Here is a 13,868-nt window from a genome sequence, read left to right on the forward strand (position 1 = left end):
TGGAACAGAGAGACAGAGAGAGGGTCAGTATAAAGATATAGGTATAGGTGTGGCTGGGTCAGTATAAAGATATAGGTATAGGTGTGGCTGGGTCAGTATAAAGATATAGGTATAGGTGTGGCTGGGTCAGTATAAAGATATAGGTATAGGTGTGGCTGGGTCAGTATATAGATATAGGTATAGGTGTGGCTGGGTCAGTATAAAGATATAGGTATAGGTGTGGCTGGGTCAGTATATAGATATAGGTATAGGTGTGGCTGGGTCAGTATAAAGATATAGGTATAGGTGTGGCTGGGTCAGTATAAAGATATAGGTATAGGTGTGGCTGGGTCAGTATATAGATATAGGTATAGGTGTGGCTGGGTCAGTATATAGATATAGGTATAGGTGTGGCTGGGTCAGTATATAGATATAGGTATAGGTGTGGCTGGGTCAGTATAAAGATATAGGTATAGGTGTGGCTGGGTCAGTATATAGATATAGGTATAGGTGTGGCTGGGTCAGTATATAGATATAGGTATAGGTGTGGCTGGGTCAGTATATAGATATAGGTATAGGTGTGGCTGGGTCAGTATAAAGATATAGGTATAGGTGTGGCTGGGTCAGTATAAAGATATAGGTATAGGTGTGGCTGGGTCAGTATATAGATATAGGTATAGGTGTGGCTGGGTCAGTATATAGATATAGGTATAGGTGTGGCTGGGTCAGTATAAAGATATAGGTATAGGTGTGGCTGGGTCAGTATAAAGATATAGGTATAGGTGTGGCTGGGTCAGTATATAGATATAGGTATAGGTGTGGCTGGGTCAGTATAAAGATATAGGTATAGGTGTGGCTGGGTCAGTATATAGATATAGGTATAGGTGTGGCTGGGTCAGTATAAAGATATAGGTATAGGTGTGGCTGGGTCAGTATAAAGATATAGGTATAGGTGTGGCTGGGTCAGTATATAGATATAGGTATAGGTGTGGCTGGGTCAGTATATAGATATAGGTATAGGTGTGGCTGGGTCAGTATATAGATATAGGTATAGGTGTGGCTGGGTCAGTATAAAGATATAGGTATAGGTGTGGCTGGGTCAGTATAAAGATATAGGTATAGGTGTGGCTGGGTCAGTATATAGATATAGGTATAGGTGTGGCTGGGTCAGTATATAGATATAGGTATAGGTGTGGCTGGGTCAGTATAAAGATATAGGTATAGGTGTGGCTGGGTCAGTATAAAGATATAGGTATAGGTGTGGCTGGGTCAGTATATAGATATAGGTATAGGTGTGGCTGGGTCAGTATATAGATATAGGTATAGGTGTGGCTGGGTCAGTATAAAGATATAGGTATAGGTGTGGCTGGGTCAGTATATAGATATAGGTATAGGTGTGGCTGGGTCAGTATATAGATATAGGTATAGGTGTGGCTGGGTCAGTATATAGATATAGGTATAGGTGTGGCTGGGTCAGTATATAGATATAGGTATAGGTGTGGCTGGGTCAGTATATAGATATAGGTATAGGTGTGGCTGGGTCAGTATATAGATATAGGTATAGGTGTGGCTGGGTCAGTATATAGATATAGGTATAGGTGTGGCTGGGTCAGTATATAGATATAGGTATAGGTGTGGCTGGGTCAGTATAAAGATATAGGTATAGGTGTGGCTGGGTCAGTATATAGATATAGGTATAGGTGTGGCTGGGTCAGTATATAGATATAGGTATAGGTGTGGCTGGGTCAGTATATAGATATAGGTATAGGTGTGGCTGGGTCAGTATAAAGATATAGGTATAGGTGTGGCTGGGTCAGTATATAGATATAGGTGTGGCTGGGTCAGTATAAAGATATAGGTATAGGTGTGGCTGGGTCAGTATATAGATATAGGTATAGGTGTGGCTGGGTCAGTATAAAGATATAGGTATAGGTGTGGCTGGGTCAGTATAAAGATATAGGTATAGGTGTGGCTGGGTCAGTATATAGATATAGGTATAGGTGTGGCTGGGTCAGTATATAGATATAGGTATAGGTGTGGCTGGGTCAGTATATAGATATAGGTATAGGTGTGGCTGGGTCAGTATAAAGATATAGGTATAGGTGTGGCTGGGTCAGTATATAGATATAGGTATAGGTGTGGCTGGGTCAGTATATAGATATAGGTATAGGTGTGGCTGGGTCAGTATAAAGATATAGGTATAGGTGTGGCTGGGTCAGTATATAGATATAGGTATAGGTGTGGCTGGGTCAGTATATAGATATAGGTATAGGTGTGGCTGGGTCAGTATATAGATATAGGTATAGGTGTGGCTGGGTCAGTATATAGATATAGGTATAGGTGTGGCTGGGTCAGTATATAGATATAGGTATAGGTGTGGCTGGGTCAGTATATAGATATAGGTATAGGTGTGGCTGGGTCAGTATATAGATATAGGTATAGGTGTGGCTGGGTCAGTATATAGATATAGGTATAGGTGTGGCTGGGTCAGTATATAGATATAGGTATAGGTGTGGCTGGGTCAGTATATAGATATAGGTATAGGTGTGGCTGGGTCAGTATATAGATATAGGTATAGGTGTGGCTGGGTCAGTATATAGATATAGGTATAGGTGTGGCTGGGTCAGTATATAGATATAGGTATAGGTGTGGCTGGGTCAGTATATAGATATAGGTATAGGTGTGGCTGGGTCAGTATATAGATATAGGTATAGGTGTGGCTGGGTCAGTATAAAGATATAGGTATAGGTGTGGCTGGGTCAGTATATAGATATAGGTATAGGTGTGGCTGGGTCAGTATAAAGATATAGGTATAGGTGTGGCTGGGTCAGTATATAGATATAGGTATAGGTGTGGCTGGGTCAGTATATAGATATAGGTATAGGTGTGGCTGGGTCAGTATATAGATATAGGTATAGGTGTGGCTGGGTCAGTATATAGATATAGGTATAGGTGTGGCTGGAGTAAGGAGATAGACCCAGCTGGAAGAAACACGTCTGGGAGGTCAGCAGGCTGTCACATACCCCTTACAAACCAAGAGGAAAACCCACCCTCAGCAGGCTGTCACATACCCGATCCAACCCGATCCTTGACTTCGGCGATGTAATTTACAAAATAGCCTCCAACACTCTACTCAGCAAATTGGATGTAGTCTATCACAGTGCCATCCGTTTTGTCTCCAAAGCCCCATACACTACCCACCACTGTGACCTGTACGCTCTTGTTGGCTGGTCCTCACTACATGTTCGTCGTCAAACCCACTGGCTCCAGGCCATCTATAAATCACTGCTAGGCAAATCCCCGCCTTATCTTAGCTCATTGGTCACCATAGCAGCACCCACCCGTAGTCTGCGCTCCAGCAGGTATATCTCACTGGTCATTCCCAAAGCCAACACCTCCTTTGGCCGCCATTCCTTCCAGTTCTCTGCTGCCAATGACTGGAACGAATTGCAAAAATCTCTGAAGCTGGAGACTCTTATCTCCCTCAATAACTTTAAGCATCAGTTGTCAGAGCACCTTACCGATCACTGCACCTGTACACAGCCCATCTGAAATTAGCCCACCCAACTACCTCATCCCTATATTGTTATTTATTTTGCTCTTTTGCACCCCAGTATCTCTATTTGCACATAATCTCTTGCACATCTAGCATTCCAGTGTTAATACTATTGTAATTATTCTGCACTATAGCCTATTTATTGCCTTACCTCCATAACTTGCTACATTTGCACACACTGTATATATATTTTCTGTTGTATTTCTGACTTTATGTTTTTTACCCCATATGTAACTCTGTGTTGTTTTTATTGCACTACTTTGCTTTATCTTGGCCAGGTCGCAGTTGTAAATGAGAACCTGTTCTCAACTGGCTTACCTGGTTAAATAAAGGTGAAATAAATAAAATAAAAAATAAAATAAAAATACCCCTTACAAACCAAGAGGAAAACCCACCCTCAGCAGGCTGTCACATACCCCTTACAAACCAAGAGGAAAACCCACCCTCAGCAGGCTGTCACCTACCCCTTACAAACCAAGAGGAAAACCCACCCACTTCTTTTCACCTTTTCTTTATTTCTGAAAGGTGTTGCCGGTATCAAAGCCTAAACTTCTATTTCACCGACCAACCTAGTCGTGATTCTGGTAAAATTCTGCCTACAGCTTACTATAAATGTAGTCGTAATGATGTTAATTAAATCATGAACATTCTATTGTTGCTTGTAATGCACGTAGTTCTGTCCTTGAGCAGTTCTTCTATTGTCAGAGAAATGCTTTGGCATTTAGCCTAGCGGAATGCACACCGTCATTTCAGCTTTTTTTATTTAGCTAATACATGACGGGTTAATATGATTACGTTTCTAACTTAAACTACAAATCGTTAGTGGGCTATTGGTCTTCAGCCAAAAAATAACTGGTGGGAAGTTTCAAAGCAGAGAAAAGTCACGTGATGGTGTGATCACATCCCATGTGGATCAAAAAGGCCTTTTCTCAAACCATCCTACAGATGTTCATCCAGGTCAGAGTTCAATTTGTAAGTGGCTCTGGATAAGAGCGTCTGCTAAATGATGTAAATGTAAATGATCGGAAAGAGCAGAATCTAATGCTTGTATGGGCCAAAACATTTGGACATGGGCTCTGTTTCAAAATACTACTTTTTAATTATATGACACTCAAGTTGTGGGAAAAATATTATTTTAGGCAACATACTATTAAGTGTGTCTGTAAAGGGTAATACAGTCATACAGACAGGATTAGACAAACACTGCAAAACTCTACTTCATAGGTTCTCAACACTACCTCATAGGTTCTCAACTCTACTTCATAGGTTCTCAACACTACCTCATAGGTTCTCAACTCTACTTCATAGGTTCCCAACACTACCTCATAGGTTCTCAACACTACCTCATAGGTTCTCAACTCTACTTCATAGGTTCTCAACACTACCTCATAGGTTCTCAACACTACCTCATAGGTTCTCAACACTACCTCATAGGTTCTCAACTCTACTTCATAGGTTCTCAACACTACCTCATAGGTTCTCAACTCTACTTCATAGGTTCTCAACTCTACTTCATAGGTTCTCAACTCTACTTCATAGGTTCTCAACACTACCTCATAGGTTCTCAACACTACCTCATAGGTTCTCAACTCTACTTCATAGGTTCTCAACACTACCTCATAGGTTCTTAACACTACCTCATAGGTTCTCAACTCTACTTCATAGGTTCTCAACACTACCTCATAGGTTCTTAACACTACCTCATAGGTTCTTAACACTACCTCATAGGTTCTCAACACTACTTCATAGGTTCTCAACTCTACTTCATAGGTTCTCAACTCTACTTCATAGGTTCTCAACACTACCTCATAGGTTCTTAACACTACCTCATAGGTTCTCAACACTACCTCATAGGTTCTCAACACTACCTCATAGGTTCTCAACACTACCTCATAGGTTCTCAACTCTACTTCATAGGTTCTCAACACTACCTCATAGGTTCTCAACACTACTTCATAGGTTCTCAACTCTACTTCATAGGTTCTCAACTCTACTTCATAGGTTCTCAACTCTACTTCATAGGTTCTCAACACTACCTCATAGGTTCTCAACACTACCTCATAGTTTCTCAACTCTACTTCATAGGTTCTCAACACTACCTCATATGTTCTTAACACTACCTCATAGGTTCTCAACACTACCTCATAGGTTCTCAACACTACCTCATAGGTTCTCAACACTACCTCATAGGTTCTCAACACTACTTCATAGGTTCTCAACTCTACTTCATAGGTTCTCAACACTACCTCATAGGTTCTCAACACTACCTCATAGGTTCTCAACACTACTTCATAGGTTCTCAACTCTACTTCATAGGTTCTCAACACTACTTCATAGGTTCTCAACACTACCTCATAGGTTCTCAACACTACTTCATAGGTTCTCAACACTACTTCATAAGTTCTCAATACTACTTCATAGGTTCTCAACACTACTTCATAGGTTCCCAACACTACCTCATAGGTTCTCAACACTACCTCATAGGTTCTCAAAACTACCTCATAGGTTCTCAACACTACCTCATAGGTTCTCAACTCTACTTCATAGGTTCTCAACTCTACTTCATAGGTTCTCAACACTACCTCATAGGTTCTTAACACTACCTCATAGGTTCTCAACACTACCTCATAGGTTCTCAACACTACTTCATAGGTTCTCAACTCTACTTCATAGGTTCTCAACACTACTTCATAGGCTCTCAACACTACCTTATAGGTTCTCAACACTACTTCATAGGTTCTCAACACTACTCCATAGGTTCTCAACTCTACTTCATAGGTTCTCAACACTACCTCATAGGTTCTCAACACTACCTCATAGGTTCTCAACTCTACTTCATAGGTTCTCAACACTACCTCATATGTTCTTAACACTACCTCATAGGTTCTCAACACTACCTCATAGGTTCTCAACACTACCTCATAGGTTCTCAACACTACCTCATAGGTTCTCAACACTACTTCATAGGTTCTCAACTCTACCTCATAGGTTCTCAACACTACCTCATAGGTTCTCAACACTACCTCATAGGTTCTCAACACTACTTCATAGGTTCTCAACTCTACTTCATAGGTTCTCAACACTACTTCATAGGTTCTCAACACTACCTCATAGGTTCTCAACACTACTTCATAGGTTCTCAACACTACTTCATAAGTTCTCAATACTACTTCATAGGTTCTCAACACTACTTCATAGGTTCCCAACACTACCTCATAGGTTCCCAACACTACCTCATAGGTTCTCAACACTACCTCATAGGTTCTCAACACTACCTCATAGGTTCTCAACACTACCTCATAGGTTCTCAACTCTACTTCATAGGTTCTCAACTCTACTTCATAGGTTCTCAACTCTACTTCATAGGTTCTCAACACTACCTCATAGGTTCTTAACACTACCTCATAGGTTCTCAACACTACCTCATAGGTTCTCAACACTACCTCATAGGTTCTCAACACTACCTCATAGGTTCTCAACACTACTTCATAGGTTCTCAACTCTACTTCATAGGTTCTCAACACTACTTCATAGGCTCTCAACACTACCTTATAGGTTCTCAACACTACTCCATAGGTTCTCAACACTACTTCATAGGTTCTCAACACTACCTCATAGGTTCTCAACACTACTCCATAGGTTCTCAACACTACCTTATAGGTTCTCAACACTACTCCATAGGTTCTTAACCAGGACACTAAAATAGAAACAATGTCAACATAAAGTCCTGATCATCTGAACCAAGCTCAGCCCTACCACGTCTAGTCTGGCTAACAGCTGATGTCGGTCAGTGTGGATGGCCTTTCTCACTCACCCCTTTCATGATCTGGAACCTCGGGGAGACGTGTGTGTGTGTGTGTGTGTGTGTGTGTGTGTGTGTGTGTGTGTGTGAGTGTGTGTGTGTGTGTGTGTGTGTGTGTGTGAGTGTGTGTGTGTGTGTGTGTGTGTGTGTGTGTGTGTGTGTGTGTCTGCGTGTGCGTGTGCGCGTGCGAGTGCGTGTGCGTGTGTGTGTGAGAGTGTGAGTGTGTGTGTGTGTGTGTGTGTGTGAGTGTGTGTGTGTGTGTGTGTGTGTGTGTGTGTGTGTCTGTGTGTGTGTGTGTGTGTGTGTGTCTGCGTGTGCGTGTGCGTGTGTGTGTGTGTGTGCTGGCAGCGGTGTTTGTCTCACCCTGTCCACCTTCATAATCTGGAACCTCTGGGAGATGTCAGCTGTGTTAGCGGGGAGCCTGGACCGTCCTGAGACGAAGCGCATGAACAGAACCCTCTCCTCGTTGGAGAAGTCCTCTAGGGTCTGCCAGAACCACTGGACCTGAGTATGATGCTCTTCTACCTCACGGTACCGTACTACCTGCAATTAATACAGCCATTACCTCACAGTACCGCATTACCTGCAATTAATACAGCCATTACCTCACGGTACCGCATTACCTGCAATTAATACAGCAATTACCTCACGGTACCGCATTACCTGCAATTAATACAGCCATTACCTCACGGTACCGCATTACCTGCAATTAATACAGCAATTACCTCACGGTACCGCATTACCTGCAATTAATACAGCAATTAATACAGCCATTACCTCACGGTACCGCACTACCTTCAATTAATACAGCAATTAATACAGCCATTAATACAGCCATTACCTCACGGTACCGCATTACCTGCAATTAATACAGCAATTAATACAGCAATTACCTCACAGTACCGCACTACCTGCAATTAATACAGCAATTAATACAGCCATTACCTCACGGTACCGCATTACCTGCAATTAATACAGCAATTAATACAGCCATTACCTCACGGTACCGCATTACCTGCAATTAATACAGCAATTAATACAGCCATTACCTCACGGTACCGCACTACCTGCAATTAATACAGCCATTACCTCACGGTACCGCATTACCTGCAATTAATACAGCAATGAATACAGCCATTACCTCACGGTACCGCACTACCTGCAATTAATACAGCAATTAATACAGCCATTACCTCACGGTACCGCACTACCTGCAATTAATACAGCCATTACCTCACGGTACCGCATTACCTGCAATTAATACAGCAATTAATACAGCAATTACCTCACGGTACCGCACTACCTGCAATTAATACAGCAATTAATACAGCCATTAATACAGCCATTACCTCACGGTACCGCATTACCTGCAATTAATACAGCAATTAATATAGCCATTACCTCACGGTACCCCTGCAATTAATACAGCAATTAATACAGCCATTACCTCACGGTACCGCACTACCTGCAATTAATACAGCAATTAATACAGCCATTACCTCACAGTACCGCACTACCTGCAATTAATACAGCAATTAATACAGCCATTACCTCACAGTACCGCACTACCTGCAATTAATACAGTAATTAATACAGCTATCAATACAACAACCAATCAGTCTTTATGTAAAGTGCATATGGAAATGAAAGAGATAAAGACTAAAGTTAAAGAATAAAGGACTACCTTCTTGAGCACGTCCACACTGATCTCTGGCATCCCACACACCATCTGTTCCAGCTGTTTGGCTGTGAGGAGAGAGAGGAGAGGGACCGGAACAATCCAGGACATACCCTCACGCACCACCGCCACCTGGGAGAGAGAGGGTGGGGAGGAGGAGGGAGGGGGAGAGAGAGAGAGAGAGAGAGAGAGAGAGAAGGGGGGCGAGAGAGAGAGGAGGGGGAGAGAGAGAGAGGAGAGAAAGAGAGGGGAGGGAAAGCGAGAGGGAGAGAGAGAGAGAGGGGGAGAGAGAGAGAGAGAGAGGGAGGGAGGGGGGGAGGGAAAGAGTGGGGAGGGAAAGAGTGGGGAGGGAAAGAGGGGGGAGGGAAAGCGAGAGGGAGAGAGGAGAGGGAGAGAGAGGGAGGAGAGAGAGAGAGAGAGAGAGGGAGAGGGAGGGAGGAGAGGGGAGGGAAAGAGAGAGGGGTAGGGGGGGAGAGAGAGAGGGGTGGGGGGGATGAGAGGGGAGGGAGAGAGGGGGAGGGGGAGGAGGCGGAGAGAGAGAGGGGAGAGATGGGACAAGAGGTTCCAGTTGAGAGTTAAACACACACACACACACATAGATGTGAGCTAACAGATACATGTACTGTCCTCTCACACCTTAAGAGTCCAGAGGCCTGAAAACACATAACAGTTACAGCCGTGTACCTACAGACACAAACACATGGTTTTAGGTGAACGAACTCTACTAAATTATAACTATTATATTATATACAGTTATATACACTGAACCGTGACGTTTCTACAGTTAGAAATATAGTCTAGTTATATACTGAACCATGACGTTTCTACAGTTATATATATAGTCTAGTTATACACTGAACCGTGACGTTTCTACAGTTAGAAATATAGTCTAGTTATATACTGAACCATGACGTTTCTACAGTTATAAATATAGTTATTCCCATGCCAACCAAGCTGGGTGTTAAGATTACTTTTAAAAAATTCCAGGCATGATTCTTCATCTTAAAATCAATTCAGTATTGAGTTTCTATTATAAAAGGGTGCAAGTGCCTCTTGTCTTAATCCAATAATTCAAAATATATATCAAGTTTCAGAGTGGAGGAGAGGTCAGGTGAGTTGAGTTTCTCTTAAATGAAAAGCTGCAGGACATAGCCTAAGTGTAATGCAGAGAGCCTGATAATGTCTTGTAGAGAAGACATCACAAAGATGAACGGCTAAAAGCAATAGGTGGACAACGGTGTGTTAGTCCTCACCTGCTGGAGGTTAAGGAGCAGCGCTAAACGTGTGGAACCGACAGGAAATGACAAAACAAATGAACGACCACCAGCTGTCAGTTGCTCTGGTGGCGTGTTGCCTCTCTCGTACCCGTCTGTCTAACTCGTGCAGGCGGTACTCGATGGAGTTGTCTGTGTGTGTCGTACCTGTCTGTCTATCTCGTGCAGGCGGTACTCGATGGGGTTGTCTGTGTGTCTCGTACCCGTCTGTCTAACTAGTGCAGGCGGTACTCGATGGGGTTGTCTGTGTGTGTCGTACCTGTCTGTCTAACTAGTGCAGGCGGTACTCGATGGGGTTGTCTGTGTGTGTCGTACCTGTCTGTCTAACTAGTGCAGGCGGTACTCGATGGGGTTGTCTGTGTGTGTCGTACCTGTCTGTCTATCTCGTGCAGGCGGTACTCGATGGGGTTGTCTGTGTGTGTCGTACCTGTCTGTCTAACTAGTGCAGGCGGTACTCGATGGGGTTGTCTGTGTGTGTCGTACCTGTCTGTCTAACTAGTGCAGGCGGTACTCGATGGGGTTGTCTGTGTGTGTCGTACCTGTCTGTCTAACTAGTGCAGGCGGTACTCGATGGGGTTGTCTGTGTGTGTCGTACCTGTCTGTCTAACTAGTGCAGGCGGTACTCGATGGGGTTGTCTGTGTGTGTCGTACCTGTCTGTCTAACTAGTGCAGGCGGTACTCGATGGGGTTGTCTGTGTGTGTCGTACCTGTCTGTCTATCTCGTGCAGGCGGTACTCGATGGGGTTGTCTGTGTGTGTCGTACCTGTCTGTCTATCTCGTGCAGGCGGTACTCGATGGGGTTGTCTGTGTGTGTCGTACCTGTCTGTCTAACTAGTGCAGGCGGTACTCGATGGGGTTGTCTGTGTGTGTTGTACCTGTCTGTCTATCTCGTGCAGGCGGTACTCGATGGGGTTGTCTGTGTGTGTCGTACCTGTCTGTCTATCTCGTGCAGGCGGTACTCGATGGCCCGGGCTACATACTCCTTCCTGTTGGAGAAGGTCAGAGGGATGCTGTTTCCACCGGGGACGATAGGAACCATCTTACCGTCTGCACTCTGACCCACGAACGAATCCAGAGGAATCATCTAGAAGGGGGAAAACACAACAGTAAAACACCATATCATCTGAATTCAAGTTGGGGTCAATTCCTTTTCTAGAGAGTTCATTCAGAATCATGTCAGATCAGGAGATACAGTCCCTTCCTCTTTATTCCCTCTCTCTCTCCATCTCTCACTCTCTCTCCATCTCTCTCTCTCTCCCCCCTCTCTTGGCTAGGAGACTGTGGGCCTGAGAGGCTCTCTCTCTCTCTCCCCCTCCTCTCCTCCTTCCCCCCCTCTCTTTCCCCTGGCTGTGGTCCTTCCTTCACAAGGCTGGGAGGCTGTCTCCCCCCCCCCCAATCTCCCCCTCTCCCCCTCCCTGGACTCCCTCTATCTATCCTGGCTGTGGTCTGGGGATGGGCCAATTGGCCAATCCCCAGACAGGATGTGCTGCATCAACAGGACCCTTGCATTCCAGTGAGTGAGTGAGTGAGAGTGAGAGTGAAAGAGAGAGAGAGAGAGAGAGAGAGAGAGAGAGAGAGCGCCCGGTCCAGCCCAGTGTAGTCACAGTGCAGGGGTTGTGTGAGGAGAGGGCTTTAGGACTAACTGGGTTCCCTGACTGACTGTGTAAGCCTATCTGACCACCAGCCAGTGTGTGTGTGTGTGTGTGTGTGTGTGTGTGTGTGTGTGTGTCGGGGGGAACGGAGGTAGGTCATTGTATCAATAAGATCCAGAGCCAGAGGGGTGAGGAGGGGTGAGGAGGGGGGTGAGGAGGGGTGAGGAGGGGTGAGGAGGGGGGTGAGAGAGAGAAACACACTGTACCAGTTAGGGCTGGGAGTTACCAGTTACCAGTTACCAGTTACCAGTTACCTCACCATACCATATTATCACCATACTTTGGTGCCAATTCTATATGTATTGCAATTCTATATTTTGATTCGATGTTCCAAACATATTGCTCACCATATGTCTGCTGCAGAGAGACGAGAGAGCGCCATGAGAGTTTTAATCAGTCAAGGAAATAAAAGTGCTGAAAACAAATTGGCTCCCTATTTAAAAAGAAGATGGAGAACAAGTCTATTTTGGTGCTGGTGCAGCCAACTAGCGCAAAAATAATATTGCGATATTGTCAAAACTATACAATATGATACATCATCAAAAATAATATCCCGATGTGTAACTATCGATTCTTCCTCCATCACCAGTAGCAGTGGGGAGTCACGTCCAAACCGAAAACCATCTCAGCTTTTAGTGCATACAAGTCAAACTGGACAAACTGGAAAAACACCTCCATTTCCTAGGCTAATTTCCAAGTCAAACTGGAAAAACACCTCCATTTCCTAGGCTAATTTCCAAGTCAAACTGGAAAAACACCTCCATTTCCTAGGCTAATTTCCAAGTCAAATCTCCCCATCCATGTGAACCATCAGTCTCCTCCAAGCTTCTCTGTCTCTCTTTCTCTTTCTTTCCCTCTCCTCATCATCATACCAATATCGTAGCTCCTGCACTTCAGTAGAAGAAGAAAGACCGAAATAAATCTATCACCTCATGGAAATTGTCCTCTGTGATGCCGCTGTCTTCAATGTGAAGAATGCTGTTGAGTGTCTGAACGTAAAGCAGGTCCACCTCCTCCAGATCCTCCAGGACCAGAGGAATACAACACAGCTGCTTCCACACCAAGGGGGCAAGGTGCAGGTCCAGGGGCTTCTTGGTCCGGATAGCCACCCCCATCAGGATGCCCAGGAACTTAAACTGGAGGAGCTGCTCATTCAGACAGGCTGACGGGCTCAGCAGGAACCTGGGGGGAAGGAGGGATGGAGGGAGGTTTAGAGTTGACCTGAGCGTAGTGTCCCTTAACACAGACTCATGTAGACTGGTAATGAGACAGCATGTCAGTAACGTGGTACTGTCTCTATATGGTGACTGGTAATGAGACAGCATGTCAGTAACGTGGTCCTGTCTCTATATGGTGACTGGTAATGAGACAGCATGTCAGTAACGTGGTACTGTCTCTATATGGTGACTGGTAATGAGACAGCATGTCAGTAACGTGGTACTGTCTCTATATGGTGACTGGTAATGAGACAGCGTGTCAGTAACGTGGTACTGTCTCTATATGGTGACTGGTAATGAGACAGCGTGTCAGTAACGTGGTACTGTCTCTATATGGTGACTGGTAATGAGACAGCGTGTCAGTAACGTGGTACTGTCTCTATATGGTGACTGGTAATGAGACAGCATGTCAGTAACGAGGTACTGTCTCTATATGGTGACTGGTAATGAGACAGCGTGTCAGTAACGTGGTACTGTCTCTATATGGTGACTGGTAATGAGACAGCGTGTCAGTAACGTGGTACTGTCTCTATATGGTGACTGGTAATGAGACAGCGTGTCAGTAACGTGGTACTGTCTCTATATGGTGACTGGTAATGAGACAGCGTGTCAGTAACGTGGTACTGTCTCTATATGGTGACTGGTAATGAGACAGCATGTCAGTAACGAGGTACTGTCTCTATATGGTGACTGGTAATGAGACAGCGTGT

The 13,868-nt window shown here is 44.4% G+C and overlaps 1 protein-coding gene and 1 long non-coding RNA gene across 10 annotated transcripts in view; one reads left to right on the forward strand and one right to left on the reverse strand.

Annotated features, from left to right (window-relative positions):
* The window catches only part of LOC311116059 (putative E3 ubiquitin-protein ligase HERC1), a 233,569-nt gene that overhangs the window by 972 nt on the left and 218,729 nt on the right, over positions 1-13,868 (reverse strand). The window contains 4 exon segments of the mRNA XM_084191189.1: positions 7,701-7,880; positions 9,022-9,147; positions 11,221-11,373; positions 12,871-13,123. Coding sequence (XP_084047315.1) covers positions 7,701-7,880; positions 9,022-9,147; positions 11,221-11,373; positions 12,871-13,123 — 712 coding nt within the window.
* Positions 23-3,034, forward strand: LOC311116056. Of its 9 annotated transcripts, none has more exons than XR_014611349.1 (3): positions 23-1,747; positions 1,810-2,721; positions 2,756-3,034. It is a non-coding gene; the product is annotated as an uncharacterized lncRNA (long non-coding RNA). The 9 variants fall into 9 exon arrangements; XR_014611350.1 differs by having other exon boundaries at positions 1,810-2,075; positions 2,144-3,034; XR_014611351.1 differs by having other exon boundaries at positions 1,810-1,939; positions 2,008-3,034.

This window comes from Coregonus lavaretus (assembly GCF_964263955.1).
Source record: "Coregonus lavaretus genome assembly, contig: HAP1_SCAFFOLD_315, whole genome shotgun sequence".
In the NCBI taxonomy this organism is placed as follows: Eukaryota; Metazoa; Chordata; class Actinopteri; order Salmoniformes; family Salmonidae; genus Coregonus; species Coregonus lavaretus.